This window comes from Pimephales promelas, chromosome 21 (genome assembly GCF_988280905.1).
Source record: "Pimephales promelas chromosome 21, fPimPro1.hap1.1, whole genome shotgun sequence".
NCBI lineage: Eukaryota > Metazoa > Chordata > Actinopteri > Cypriniformes > Leuciscidae > Pimephales > Pimephales promelas.
The window spans coordinates 20,729,404-20,745,643 of record NC_142789.1 but is presented as its reverse complement, the minus strand read 5'-3'; the positions used below and the strand labels follow the sequence as shown (position 1 = coordinate 20,745,643).

Below are 16,240 nucleotides of genomic sequence, written 5' to 3'. Positions count from 1 at the left end.
TAATGTTTTTGGCGCTGTGGCGTGAGATCGCTCTGGCTCAGCTCAAGAGAAGCAGCAGCGCTGATCTCTCTTCCGGGTTAATAATACCAGTCACAGCGCGACATAAACATGAATGAGCATCTGAAAGTGTGTTAAAGATAGAGTACAACTTATCGAAATCCGTATCATGTTACATTGATTCGCTCAATTAGCGTTTCAACCGTGGAAAGACGTCAGTTAAACAGCTTATCAATGTCATGTATCGTCATATTTACCTCAGGAAACCCACATAAACTCGTTAGTCAGCTAGAAAAAAATAACTCCAGACAGAAGCATTTTGCTAAATATATACACAATATTACATATGCATTATAATCTTAATGTTCTTCAATATTTAATGCATATTTGAATAAATCTGGCAAGTTTTTATGACAGCCACCATTTAAATGTTTATATTTCATATAATCTTCCTATTATAAAAATAAATAAAAGTGTAATTTAAGTGTTTGTATGGCTACAAAACAGTTCATTATTACCTTCATATTAGGCTAATGAAGCCTAGTAGGCTACAACTAGACTCCCATAGTTTACAGCATTAGTTAAGAGATTTGATTTTCTTGAGAAAATTTGCCATTTATTTTAACTGATATCCAAAATAATCGATATTGATTTGAATCGAATCCAAATCGAATCGAATTGCAAGCTTGTGAATCGAAATCGAATTGTGAAATTTGTGTCAATACCCAGCGCTAGTCAATGCAATCGAATGTTGTTTTGGACCCCACTGACTTGCATGTTATTGACAAAAAAACAAAACATTGAGACATTTTTCAAAATATCATCTTTTGTGTTCAGCATAAGAAAGCAAGTCTCACAAAATTGGAACGACTTTAGGGAGAGTAAATAATGACCGTGTTTTAATTTTTTGTGGTTTAGTGTAGCATGAAAGCCTCTGTACGTCCTTGCTCGTGCAGGTGAATCTTGGAACTTGTTGCGTGGTTTTAGCACTATCCTGTGGCTGCCAAGACATGCGAGCACGGCCAGCATTGTTGTGATTCCATTCATCCTTTCCTAGCACGGCGAACTCAATGTAGGACTATTCTCCCAGGAGCTCATTATATTCATTCCCATACCATCCCTCCAATGCTTTATTTATTCTCATTTTGCAACCAGCACATATTTGCAGTTCAGCTTTTCAAATGATAATTGGGAATATCATTTTGAAGTCGAGGTTCTTACGCTTCGGAAAACTGCGCATTCAACAGTGCACACAGAAAGGTCAGGGTCTCTGTAGCATTCGGGACCTTTGTGAGCTGTCCCAAACCAATTTGCGCTGTGCAAGTTGACGGTTTCAACGCTGCCAGCATCGTGACCTTTACTGAAGGAGAGCTTTCCTCTCTCAGCCGTCTGAGACAGCAGATCATCTTGCTGGCCACCAGCCACGCTCCCTCCATATGAGGCACAGTGTGGGGCGCGTGTATTAACTGACCTTACTCGTGTACAGAGTGTGGTGTGCGCATGCCACACGTCACGTGTGTGATGCAAACGTCTGTTGTTTCTGTTACAGTTTGAAAAGGGATAAGAATTCCCCTTAAGACCTGAAACTAGGCGGTTTCGGTTTGATTGGCGTTTTCTCCGCACCCCACCCGCTGTATCTGCACTACAGAGACTTCTTGTCCTATCTCAAACTAACTTCTGGAATGTACCTGACAATGGATGAAATGGCACAGTAGCTTTTTGCTCCTGTGTTGTAATGTTTTCAAAAAATTCATTAAAAGGCAATTACCTGAATTCACATCTTCTATAATAAACATGTTTTTTTCTGAGTTCTGATTCATTTTGATTTTCATTAATATGTTTTATATAGTTTATTTTATATATCTAATCATTTTATTCCTAAAACAGAATACAGAATATAATTAACAGAATATAATTAATATATTTTTTATTAAATACCATCTTATATATTTAATATTTTTATGAATACAATATATTTTATATATTTAATTTATTTATTTTAAATGAATATAAAAAACAATAATTTTTTTAAATAATGTACTACCGTCTTCATATCATAGTAAAGAATTATTAAATATATTATGAAATACAAATTAATATAAAATATTTTTTTTTATTTTTTTTATTTTAGTAAAAAGAATTTGTACATTCACATGTGTAAGGAAAAAGTTGTCATTTTTATTGTCAGTTCATTTAACCCTGTAGTATTATTAAAGGTGTTAATAGTGTTCAAGTTTTGCAAAACTGTATGACACCAAAAGAAACAGAGTACGCGTCTAAGAACTCGGCACATGTATTTTAAACTAGATTTTTATCATAGACACTCCTAAGTCATTAACCCTTTCCCTTTCTTGAATTCCAGGTGGCATTGTACAACCCTGACCAGGAGGGGAGTGACAGCCCTAGAAGCAGCCTTAACAATAGCCTATCTGATCAGAGTCTGGCCTCTGTTAATCTCAACAGCGTGGGCAGCGTGCACAGCTACACACCAGTAAGAGTCCAGTTTTCATCAAACTGTGCAGCCACTGTTCCACTCTTTAACCTTGTGAACCTGAAGCAGAGCTCTTAATTTGCTGAGTTTTATTGTGGATCTACTTTATATAAAGCAGCAAGATTCCAGTGCGTTAGTCAGATTGCCAGAGATTGGAGGCCTGTGCATGGGAGTGTGCTGACACCGAGGTTAAGGGAATGAAAGGCAGAGCTCATACTGCTGGAGCGCTGCTAAAGAGAGACGCTGCCTCTGATGTCCTCCCACCAGAGAAGCCGCTGCTTTGTTGTGGTCCCCTAGAAGCCCCGCATGCTTCTCGCTCCAGGCTCTCAGCATTGATCCGGCACAGACACTGATAGATTCACTTCAGTGGGCCAGACAATGCTCTCCCTCTCTCTCTCTGTCTCTTTTTTTCAGCTCCATCCAGCTTATTGGAACACTGTAGTCTGTTTGAACATAACCAGATTATATGCTCATCTTTACAGTTGATGCATAGTGTGTCATCTGACTCCCACTGCTCATATTTCTTGTGTACAATTAGTCTCTGCTGCTAATGGTGCATGCAAGCAGGTCTTTCCTTATGCAAGTTTTTGTTTTTTTAATTGTGCTAATAACTATTGTATTTTGCTCTCTGATTTTTACAATTGAGTTTTGAGTTTGCAACTGTAATGAGATACAAAACGATGTTTACCACAGGAATCAGGATAATGTAGGGATGCACAGTATATGTGTATATGCACATATGTATATGTGCATTACGATATATCAATGTATGTGTAATGTATGTGAAGAGTTCAGATGCAAAAGCCTCTAAATGCCATTTGAAATTTTCTTCTAAAATGATCATTTTTATCAAGATTATATATTCAAGTTCAGTAATTTCACTTAAATGACAATTAATAGGTAATCCTCATTGCAATTTAACTGAAATTACTGAACTTAAATATACAAGCTTGATAAAAATGATCATTCTAGAAGAAAATTTCAAATGGCACTTAGAGGCTTTTGCATCTGAACTCTTCATGTTTTTTTCCCTATTTTTTACACTTTGATTGCCGTGGCAGTCATCAAAGACTTGTTCAATTTAGTCTCTAAAATCACTAATTTAATAACACTTTTAAATGTATTCTTTAGCAAGTCTCTCAATTAAATGTTTTAATGTAATTGTTGCATGTTAAAGGACTGATTTTGCTTTTTAATTTTTTGTTTCATATTTATATGTAGAATTTTAAAATCTGCCATTTATTACTTATCAGCCAGAGCCATAACATGAATATAATTATCAACTTTTCGGTCTCAGCCTGAATGTTAATAATGTCCATTCTAGCAAAATATGTATGGTCAGTCCAGTTTTAGAATGATAAGTACGGTTCAGTTCACATGCATTTCAGCTATTAAAGATACAAGAAAATGTTTTGTTCTTAAAAAAAAGGTATTTTAATTTGTTTAAAATTGTGTTTTATGCTGCTACAACTTATTATCAGAAGGGGACACTGTCTGAATCACTGGCACTAACAATTATCTGTTTATGAGACTTGTTTGCAATAGCTTTGCTATGTGTTCAGATACATTTCCCATCACAAGTTCGCACCGACAGCTAGAATTAGACTACTTTGGAGTCCTGATGACTGTTTTGCCAGTCTCTCCAGTCTGTTAAACACTGTTGTCTTGAGCTAGACATGGCAGAGCCTCTGCCCCTGAGTACGCCACAAATATGCTCGGCATTATGGAAGCTTTGGGAGCCATTCAATGAATCACTCATTCTGGGCACGATAGGCATCTCTTCAGACTCAAAACAGTGTGCAGATCCCCTTTGGTGTGCAACACTTGTGATTTCAGAGATGTGAGAGTTAAGACACACGAGCTAATTCGTTTTGATGGGAAAACCTGTACTGTATTTAGTTAGAAGGATATTTATCGTTAGAAAGATTTGTTTTATGGATCAGTGCCTTATTTTTTTTGCAGGCAAGCTTTTATGATCTCGCTGTCGATTTCAGTTGCGTTGCTCAGTTAGTTTCGCCAAGCTGTTAATTACAGAATAAACAGCCGTAAAAACAACTTCAGAGAGTCTCTCAAGAGACGCGTCTGTTTTGATCATGGCTGTATGGTTATGTACAGATTCAACCGTAAATAAACGGTCAAGGATTGGAGGGGTTTTGTGTGCCTGAGATTTGGCTCCTGCATATTGTGCTGCAGTGTGTCTGGCAGTTCATTTTCTGTGCCGTGATCCTGAGTGCTGTAGTCAGTGCTGTCATGTTCTATCTGAGCTCTAATCTGCCGGTCACTGGGCCTGGCTGAGCAGCTCTGCCGTTTAGAGTGGCAAGGCTGATTTCTGTCATTGTTTCTAATCTTGCATTCCTCCTCTCCTCCCCCTTCAGGTGTCGAGTCATCCAGAACCGGTGTCCCAGTCCATGGGCTTGCAGCAGGCCCCTCAGGCCCAGTACAGCATACCGGACCGAGACAAGCAGCTGCTCTTCTCCGACTTCGAAGATCTCAGTGCCTCCTTCCGCAGCCTTTACAAGACTGTGTTTGAGCAGTCCTACAACCAACAGGGTGAGTTTTACACACGGAAATCCCACGTTGGCCAAATCCAGATGGAGTCTGCAGACTTTTTGTGCCATGTGCAGAGCTGAGAGCACTTCAGTCTTATTGGTAGCTGAAAGCACCATCATATTAGCCAAAATTATTAAAACGGTCATATAATGGTACATGCACTTTTACAAGTTGATTGTGCTGAAATGTGTGTTGGCAGTGCCTGTACACAACCAGCATATAATGATAAAAATCCATCCAGTGTTTTTGTTTTAATCTATTTATACGTTTTCCCCTGTCTCAAATCGATCCGTTCGACCATGTGACGTCACACAGTCAGACGCCCCCCCACGATTGTTGATTGACAGCAGTGTTTCAACACAGACCCGCCCTTAGCGAGCTGTCATCATCATAGTCCGCCCTTGTTGACATGTTGGAGCAGAATGGCATCTAAGCGATTGTGGTGTTCTGTTCTTGGGTGTAATAATGAACACAGCAGTTATTTTGATAATAATAATAATAATAATAGAAGCTGCTCTTGAAAAAAGAACCGTTACCAACTTGCAAAGCTCATTTTCATTTAAAGGCATATGCACTGAATCGGCGTGCTGAAAACAGAGCTGTTTTTGACCAGGTAAAATTTGTGTTTTCTTAAAATACTAGGAGGGGAGACAAGAAAAAACGTGCACTTACAATGACAGAAAGCTCTTCTTCTGTTCTTTGTTTACACTATGTCCAAAACTCAACTGTGTCCCCGATAGGAAAATACCCTGCTGACAAAACATGTGACAGTAGGCGCGGCATCAGTTATGTCAAATATACACATTGGAATAGTGGGAAAATATAACAATATTCGAAAAAGCTATTTTATGATCAAATTTCGAACACAGTTCGACTATTCGACGATCCTGATCCCTAGTTTATAACATAAAGTGTTATAAATAATAAATCTAATTTTAATCATATCAAAATATAGTAACTTAAAAGTAATTAAAGTTTTAGCTGAGCTTGCTTTCTTTCGGTAGACTTTACATCACTATTTATTTTGCAATATACGCAATTTTATGTATGCCAAATAATTTAGTATAATAATTAAGAACTGTGCATTTTAAACGCGGTTATAATAATTAAACTGTGCATTTTAAAATTACAGGTAACTTCCTGTTTATGGATTTTTTTTGTGTGTGGATTTATTAGGAAAATGCCTTTTTTTAATTGTTATTATTACAGGCTTGTTTTTATGTGAAGATATTTTTATGTGTATTTTTATGAATTGCAACGGCAAGATGTTTTTCATTGAAAGAGAGTTCACCATCTCAAATGGCAGCCCATCAAATATCAGCGTTAGATTTGGTGCACTGCGAGCTTGCCTGCCTTTTAGAAGTTAATTCCTATTGTTTGTAATCTGATTGACTGATGTTCAAAAAGCACTTGACAAGCGGGGTTGCGTGCAACGCCAGACGAGCCCCTGTGTCTAACCTACTTTGCTCGAATCAGATGCTTTTTATGTTAATGTTTCCAAAGTGAACTTCTTTAATCTATCATCTATGTTTCATTAGCTGACAGTTGTTACCTTTTTAATGTGCATAAAAGTGAAATCTCTTAGTCAGACAAGCTTGAGCAATTAAAATGAGCAAATAAAGCTGGCGAGAGGATTTCACACCCCACTGCTGGAGACACTGAGCTAATTCACTGGCTTTGATAATAGGTAATGAATCGCATTATTATTCAGGGGAGCTGCTAGCTAATTGCTTTCTGTGCTCTCCCATGGTTGGACAATAGGCTTTCTCTGCTGATAAGAGATGCACCCCCGTCACCCCGCCGATGAGTGTTCTCTGGCGATTGCAGCGATGCAGGACCCCTCAGTCTGCTCTAAAAGCTCTCCACCGAAATAGGTTTACAGTGCCAGCGCCATGATGGACAGGGCCTCTTAAGACCGCGAGCCGCACGCTTCGGTGATTGCTATTGAGTGTGCAGATGTTGGAAGCTTGTCAGGCGTTTTAGAAACTAGTTCAAAACAATCGCTGCACAAATGAAAAGTTATAGAAATTCTGGTTCGGTTTAAGAGGGCTTACCGTGACTCCTGAGTCATCATCTCGTCGGCACCCTGGTGCATTTTAAAAGAGACAGATTTCGAAGTTTTCTAAATGTTTTGGCTTTTTTACTGCATTAATAAAGACTGGATAAAGTATTATTATGTAAAGAATAGGAAATGAGATCAGAAAGTCACAAACTAGAGTCAAACTTGTTGCTGGCACAAACACTATGACTAATATGACACTATGAGTATTCATGGCAACTGTTTGACATCAAGATTTTGCGTAACACTTTACCATAAGGTTCTGTACTGTGTAGCTGTGCTGTTCTTTACTAATGAATGTATGAAGTCGTGAACTAACAATGCATATACATTTATTACAGCGTTTAATAATCTTCCCTCATTTATATTTGCATTTTGTTATTGATAATTACTAGTAATTTATGTTTATTATTAATAATGTTTAATTGTTTTTTTTTATATTGATGAGAATAAAATGTTCAAAATAAATTCTGGTCAGATACAGACAGCATTTTTGATACGATGCTCTGTTTGATCCTTACAGGTCTGATGGGAATGCCCTCGGAGTCGTCCCAGCAGACCCACACCTCCTGCTCTTATCAACACTCCCCCAGCAGCACCATCAGCACCCACCCTCACAACAACCAGAACAGCATCACTAACTCTCACCCCAACAACATCCCCAACAGCGGTAGCCAGGTGCCTCTCTCCCACCCCCCTCACTCGGCCCACAACTCGCCCCACGGACAGCACCTCTCCCAGCATGGCCCTCACACCCAGCACAGCCAGCACCCGCACACGGCGCATAGCCAGCACAGCCAACATCCCCAGCACAGCCAACACAGCCAGCACGGGCAGCATCCCTCCCAGCACCAGGCCCACGGCCAGCACACGGCACAGCAACAGCAGCACCCGAATCTCTCCCACCAGCCTCATCCTGCCCAGCAACAGATGCAGTGCAACACCGGTAAGAGTCTGCTTATCTGTGATAGTTCTTGCTATCTGATTGTCTGTCCGTCTTTTCCTCTTGCTTTCTGTCTCGAACCTTCAGCATACTTCCTTCTGTGCTGGCTATGCCCTGACAGGCCGATTTATTCAGGCCTCTTCTAACAGTCATTTATTTTTAGATTAAGAAATTTATGACAACTTCAGAGCAGTCTGCAGGGGATCATAGGGCGACTTATATAGCTCAGTCTAATGAGAACAAAGCAAATCCAGCAAACTTCAGAGAGCAGGCCTGTAGCAGAGGGTTATGGCTCCCCCTGCTGGCTCAAACAGGAAGCTGCTACCACGCATCCAGATGAGTTCTGCGGTGGCCTTCACTACCTTCTTGTTTTATCTTCAGGTCTTCCCAGTGACTGGTACCCCAACCTGGATGCGCTGAAAGAAAGCTGCCGCATCGCCAGCAGCTACAACTGGGCTGATGTGGATCTGTCACCCTTCCAAGGTATAATCAAAATGCCTTACTTCTATACTATATTTGCTGTAATTTTTTCAAGAGACTAAATGCTAATGAAAAAATGAATAGTTCATGGTTTTGGTATTTTAAGCTATTTATTTTGTACTAGCTCCACTTTATCTCTTTTGATACATAAAAATAATACATACTAATGGATGATAATAAGTGCACTTAAATGAGTTATTTTAGGCACTTAAATTACATTTTTAATATTTTTTATTTAATTATCTATTAAGTATTTTATTATTTATTTTAAAAAAAACAAATTTTTCTTCAAAAAAATTAATTTATGCAAACAATAACAACTATTTAAACATTTATTTAAAAATAAACTCTATAATTATTTTTATTTAAATATTTAATCATTTAAATAGAACTCAATTATTATTATTATTATCTTTTAGTTAAACTGAAAAATGGCATTTTAAATGGTTAAAATAGCATTTTGAATAAAGAAAAGATATAAATAGTTTTAATTGACTGTCATAGGATTTCTTATTAACTTGAACAGGGGTGGCCTGTTAAGCAATTACTGTGCTTTATTTGGTTTGTATATTAATTCGTTGTGCAAGTCCCTTTGCATGTCATTTTAAAACAGTAGTCATAGATGTGAAGTGTTTTAAGGTATTTTCTGTCATTGTTTTTCTGAAGGTTTGAAAGAGAGCATGAGGCAGGCGGAGCTGAATAACTGGTCTCTCGAGCCCACTCAAATGGCAGACCTCTGCTCTTCCATCAATCAGTTCTTTGCTCGCACTGGAATCCAGCCACAGGGGGCAGTGCAGCCTCCAGTGTGCCACGGCTCCATGCATCCAAACAAGCCCAGCCCACACATCAACACGGGTGAGTGGACTTTAGCATCCCGAAAATCCACTGTCATACATTAAGTCTGTAGTAACATAGTAACATCAGTTTGTTTTTCAGGAAACATGTACATGGATTCGAGACAGAGCTTGAGTTCTATGATGGGTCCGCCGGGATATCCTCACATGCCGCCCATGAGCAGTGCTGGCCCCACTATGACAGGTCCTTGTCTTTTATAGCTCTTATATCAACAATCAGATTGCCTTCATTTTCCAGCATGTTGAACTGGAGCTAGTGTTTAATTATTTTTTTTTTTTTTTAATACCATCACATACAGTATTAGTATTGCATACTATTGCTCATTCAATACCATTACATGTTTTAAATAAGTCTCTTATGCTCACAAAGACTGCATTTATTTGATCAAAAGTACAGTAACAACAGTAGTATTATGAAATATTATTGCAATTTCTTATTTTAATGTATAATAAAATGCTAAAAAGCTCAATTTTCAGCATCATTACTCCAGTCTTCAGTGTCACATGATCCTTCAGAAATCATTCTAATATGCTGATTTGGTGCTCATTTGTTATTATTATCAATGTTGAAAACAGTTATGCATTATAATAAAATTGATGCATTTTTTTAAGATAAATAGAAAGATCAAATCTACAGCATTTAATTGAATTAGAGAACTTTTGTAATGCTATAAATGCATGGATTTAATGCATTTTTTTTTTTTTTTTTTTTTTTTTGGGAAATGGGCTCATTTTACAACTCCCCTTGAGTTAAACAGTTGAGTTTTACCATTTTACCGTTTTTGAATCTATTCAGATGATTTTCTAATATTTAGAAGAATATCAGTAACCAGACAGTTTCTGGTCTTATTGACTTCCATAGTATATATATTTTTTTCTACTTTGGAAGTCAATGAGACCAGAAACTGTCTGGTGGTTACTGATATTCTTCTAAATATCAGAAAATCGGCTGAATGGATTTGAAAACGTTGAAACTCTGGGGGAGTTGTAAAAGGAGCCTATTTCCAAAAAAAAAAAAGTGGAGTATCCCTTTAAATCGTACAGACACAGGAACTGAGCCATATAATGTGACCCCAGGATATCATAGAGATATTCCCAACCACCCAAAACACATTAAAAATGCCATAGAAACACTGTAAAACACAACCAACCACATAGTAACAAGCATATACACCTTGCTTACACTAGATTTATTTAAGATCACAAGGTAACCTGTGTATACATAATTCTCTAGTAGTTTGAATTTAACACTTTCCACGAGATGTGTAGGAATATGATTTTCTTGACATGCACGTCAAAGCATCCGTGTGTCGTGACCGTTCCCCTCTGCTCTGTCCTCAGGCCATCACGCTCAGATGAACCAGCAGCATATGATGTCTCCTGGAAACTTCCAGATGCGACGCATGCCCACCGACGACATCCAGGACGACTTTGACTGGGACTCCATCGTCTAACCCAGTCCCAGAACGCAAAGAGTGGTGCAGACAAAACGAGAGAGGAGCGTATGGAGGCAGAGTGTTTGTGTTACAGAGCAAGAGGGCTGCACCTGAGGTGTCTGCATGCCCGTGACAGAAGGCAGATTGGAACGGGACACTTGAAAAATAGTGCAGGTGTTGTTCATTATGACCTGAAAGAGACTCCTGTGTTCCTGGTGTTTTTATGAAACAAAAACAAACAAACAAAAAAAGATATTACTTTGAAGACAATCACATTTACTAGGACATTTAAGTGATCGCTTTTATACTTGTCCAAGGGGCAAGTGGTTCATGTTTATGTCAAATGTCTCCCAACCCTCAGCCAAGCTCTCGCCCCTGCTCTTCAGCTGTTATTCTGTGATTTTCGCGTAATATGTCTGGCTTGTTCTCCCCTCTCATGGTCACTAACTCAGGCCTCGACTGCCTATCAGACAAGATTGGCTCCCTCATTTGTGTTGTGAAGCTTCCTCTAAGATGCAGGGCACTTTTCAGAAGAGAGCCTATGGTGCAGGTAACGTGACACTCAAAGCACCTACCGTTGTTCTCTCTGGTCATTCAGGCACAAGTAGCCCCTTTTGTCTTTCTTTTGTTGCTCCTCTGACCCTACACACTGTAACATGTGGAAGTCGCCATGCATCCGATTCTAGCAGATTTTACTGATCGTTAAGGCTCGTAATGAAACCACATTACCTGCAGTATTTGTACTCGTGTATCTTTGCTGCCTGAAGTGTGTCATGTTTTTTTGTCACTAATAGTTTTAGGCAAGTCTAAACGTGTGTGTCAGAAAATGATATCGATCCAGACCTCACTATTAACGTTCTCCCTAAACGCTTTACGTTTGCATGTACAATCCTCATTCTGTCAACTATCACCCGTCAAACTGTAGTCTCCCAATTGGACTGCGTTGCTTTTAAGTTCATTTAAAGCCCTCAGGACCTGCCACTGAAACTTTCATGCATTGTTTAGGAGCAGACCGGAGATTTGTGGGATAACAGAGAACCCTGTTCAGATTCAGAAATCATCCTGCTGTGTGGCTCTTTACAGCAGCGTTGAGAAGGAGATGAAATCACGTCAAGGCACATTTGCTTAATGGTCCGCAATAAAAGAGCCCTCTTTATTTTAACCCTAGGACCAACCGACATGAAATCGCTTGCTCTTTGCTGCACTGACAAGGACTTTTTGCAGAGAGCGTACCCTCACTTTAGCTGTTGCTTTTGGACGCTGGGTGTAGCGTAATCCCGAGAGAAAGGAGATGACTGAAATATTCAGAGACACTAATAGCCTTATGTTGGAGGAATGTTAACTGCTGCGTTTGAAATTCTGCTACTAAAGTCTTGCAAAGTTTAAAGTCACACACATTCACACTGTCTTTCAAAATCGACCGGGAACTAGACTGTAACTACGTCTTGCTCTATCAAGCGTAGGCCAGCTGTCACTGTAATTACTACAGTCTATATTTTTCAAACGTTTAAACGTGAAAGTGTCTGCTAGCGTAACAAACCCCTGTATCATTTTATTATATCAGCGATACTATGGAATGTGTTTGTGCAATATGATTAATTTAGGGCTATCAGTGATTACAATCATCTCTTTTAAAGAGCACAAAACGAATGCACAGGATGTGGACTAGAACCTAAATTAGAAATAGGTGCAGGCAGGGTATTTATCAGTGAAAAGTAGCACTTCGATTAGACCAAATTCTAGAGAGAAGTGCTTATTTCGAAAAGCCATTAAGTGCGGTTGAAAAGGGAAGGAGTGGATCTGTTTCTCATAGCTTGAATGTTTACGCACTCCCGAGTCTCCTTGGCTTCCGGTAGTTTTCAGTCATCTTATGGGATTTGTTTTATTATTTATCAAAGTGTACATGCAGATAGACTTGTAAAAGTGAAATGAACTAATGACAGTTGTTTTGTTTTGTTTTTTTCCTATTTGTATTTCAGTATTATATTATAACTCTCAAAGAAAGTATTTACACTAGTTATTGACATGTATTGGCTTTTGATCCCTAAGGCCCTTAATGTCATGGATCCATGAACCCTACTTAACGGTTTGTCATATACTGTATGTCCTTCTAATATCATGAACGTGTCTCGCATTACAACCTCCAAATCAGAAAGGGAAAAATGAAATTGTTTTGCTTAAGCCTTGTCCACACGGACACGGGTATTTTTATAACTGGAGTTTTTCCTCAAAAATCCCGTCCACGTGAAAACGCAAAAACACGCTATCAAGCGAGCCACACCAGCAGGCGGCGATATAACCCTAACTGCAAATCCACGTTGGCCAATCAGAAGCCTAACAAAATGTTATTACAGGTTCCGGTAGGCAGATAACGGCGCAGCACAGGCACACACTCTGACGTCTACACGACAACACTGAAACCGGCGTTTCTGAAAATCTTCACCAGGGGTTTTCAAAAATGTTCGGTGTCCTGATACTGCGTTTCCGTGTGGACGAACGGCTGAACCGTGTCATGGTTCTAAAAGTCAAAAGTTACGGTTATTAAAATACCCGTGTCCTTGTGGACAAGGCCTTAGAGGCATCTATTTTTAAGACCATTAAGATTTGGAGTTCTGACATTTATTATCATGAGACATTAAAAAAATGACTTTTTCTTTTTGCAATTCCCTGATTATTCTCTAGTCATTTTCTCATTACTGTAATACAGTATTTTTATTGTTTCATGAAAAAATATTGTTGGTTTAACTTAAAAAGTTAAGTGACTTGGTTGCCTTAATTTTAAGTTGATTAAACTGGAAAAAGTGAGTTAATGCAATGAAGGAGATTGATTTAATCATCAGAAACTCAAAATAATAAGTTATCTGAACTAAATAAATTATTTAAGTTGATTTGACAAAAAATGAAAAAATGTTGTGATGACAAATCTTGAAAATATTTTTTTTTACAGTGATGGACTTATTCAATTTATGGTAAAGGCAGTATAACAAAAACTGATATAAAATAAAATACTGCTTTATTCAGCTTTTTTCCTTCAATTACTTAAAACGAGGTGCGTTTTTACAGTTTTTTAATATAATAAAAATGTATAGAATATATAATAGAATAAAGAACTTGATGGTCTTAAAAAATATTTTGGGGGGATTTGCCTCTAAAAGGATTTTAATGGTTAAGGAACCCAGTCAAACTCTCATCATGTTCATGACATTTCAGCCTGATTCTTCACCCAATGCTGTCCACCATCAGCTGTGTAGTTCTTTACATATCCATGTATTCCATCATTACATAACCAACCGTCAGATCCTTTTGATGCTAATGGGGTTTAAATTGGTGAAAGCGTATTGCTGAAGCCAAACACAACCCTGAAAACCCTGAATTTGCGAGTGTGCTTTTACAAGAGAAGAAAAAACAGTGTCAGAACTGTTATCCACTTTACCCCAGACGGACTGTTTAACGTCTGTGTTTTTTGTTTGACTGCGATGCTGTGCACATTGTTCTTAAGCTAAGCTCCATTGCCCAAATCTGCTTTGGCTTTTTTTTTTTTTTATCGGTTGTTCGTCCCGTGTTTTTGTTTGGATACTGTCTAAGTGTTCACAAGCCTAATTCACCTAGCCTCAGTGTTTGTCATACAAAGAGCTTTCAGAGCTTTTATCTGGTCATTTGTGCACTTTGAAAAGAAGTCAGAAGCACAAGCCTTCATTAACTCTAGCAGGATCTCCCTCGAGTGAATGTCTGGCATCGATCCACCCTCGGTGTGAACTTTAATACCATACTGTGTGGTGTTCACCCTCCATCATGGTTCGTCTGGATAGGAGGACGAGTGTCTGTTTTCATTTGGAAATATTTTGTATGTATTGCCAATCTATTTGTGGTAGTGATGTGTTTGGATCTCTTGTTTGCCAAAGAGAGGAAGTTTAACGTTGCGACATTTAAGACGGCGGGTAATTGGCGTAAAGTAAGTCTAAGGTTCGGACTGAACTGAAAGCTTCAAGGGAGCGCAAGAGAATACGAGCTGGACAAGGTGATGAGTTCTTTCTCTCTCTCTCTCTCTCTCTATCCCTCTTTTTCTCAAAAAAGAAAAAGTAAAAACATTGCTCCTTTGATTTCGTGTTTGTGTTGTGTGAAAGTTTTAACTGTTTAAAGACAACTCAGTTTTCGTAAAACAAAAGAAGAAAAAAAGAACTTAAAACAAGTGGAGACGCGCGTATCTGCCAGAGAGATTACTGTAATCAAGGAAGATTTGAGAAGCCTTGTTACATTTATGGGAGAAAACTGCCAACAAGTTCTGGTATTTGGAGCCTATTTTATTCATTGTTGGTGTGTTGTTGTGCTTATTGTAAATATATGTGTTTTCGATTGTCCTTTTTTCCTCTGGGGTGGTGAGGGATCAAGGCAAGGGCTCGGGTTCACCTGCGAGAGAAAAGAGGGAGATGAATACAGAGTATTTTGTTATTGTCCAATCCAAGGGTGACACAGTATGTATATATCTATATTGTATATATGTGATGAAAATGCGTTGGCTTTTTGTGTGACACTACCTTTTACCTGTACTATGGTTCAACATTCAGTGTTTCAGTGTTTATATTCTATTTTAATCTTTGTTTTCTGTTTGATTTTGTCCTGGTCATTACTTGTATTTGTTGTTTCTTTTATTTTCCCCTTTTTGTCCTTTTTGTTATTGCACGGTTTATTACTTTTGCTGTCCGATAAGATGACACGGCTTCACTTTGTATTGGTTTTAGTGCTGTAAAATAACTGAAGTGTCATTAGGATTGTCAATACCACCCCTTCCCCGATATGCATGAATGGCACTTAAAGAAATAAAATATGTTAACTTCACTGTGCAATCCTTGCTGCTTTGTGATATTTATTTCATTATTATATGTGCATATTCAAAACCACATGTGCTTGCAGAGAAGCCTTCAAAATGCCTTCATTTAATTGAATTTATGATTTTGGTGTTATTGTGCAATTTATTTGTTTTTGAGCTATATACATGTATACTTGTTTTCACTAATGACAGAAAATTGGTTAATCGCGCTATCCAGCGGTCCAATACTTATTAACATTTACTGTCATCCATGACAGCACTGTATATGAGTCCTCTCTTCCGTAGCAAATCTACATTTACAGACGCATACATTATTAAGTCGCATTGTACAGTAGTATGATAACAGTACTCCTATGTACGGTAATAATAATAATGAAACTAAACATTAATGTCAGTAATAATAACAATAATAATAAAAACAGGATATTTCTACTACCATCATCATTACCAGTAATAATAATGAAACATTTTATGAAGTATTCATAATTTATACAGAAATATAAATATTTGTATTGTCTATGAACATGCATATTATACATATTCAGATACATATTTGCATTTCCCTCATTCTCCTATAAAATATGCAAATATGGAGGACCCAA

General features: G+C 38.1%; 1 protein-coding gene across 3 annotated transcripts in view; it reads left to right on the top strand.

The window, feature by feature from the left end:
* foxj3 (forkhead box J3) overlaps window positions 1-15,654 on the top strand; it is a 90,157-nt gene extending 74,503 nt beyond the window's left edge. For 2 of the 3 annotated variants that reach the window (XM_039673664.2, XM_089124847.1), the window contains exons 6-12: window positions 2,360-2,488; window positions 4,864-5,038; window positions 7,621-8,043; window positions 8,422-8,523; window positions 9,187-9,375; window positions 9,457-9,558; window positions 10,716-15,654. In XM_039673664.2, coding sequence (XP_039529598.1) covers window positions 2,360-2,488; window positions 4,864-5,038; window positions 7,621-8,043; window positions 8,422-8,523; window positions 9,187-9,375; window positions 9,457-9,558; window positions 10,716-10,828 — 1,233 coding nt within the window. In that variant the 3' untranslated portion in view covers window positions 10,829-15,654. The remainder of the gene's footprint in view (window positions 1-2,359; window positions 2,489-4,863; window positions 5,039-7,620; window positions 8,044-8,421; window positions 8,524-9,186; window positions 9,376-9,456; window positions 9,559-10,715) is intronic. The other variant, XM_089124848.1, reaches the window with a different exon arrangement.
* Window positions 15,655-16,240: the final 586 nt, after the last annotated feature.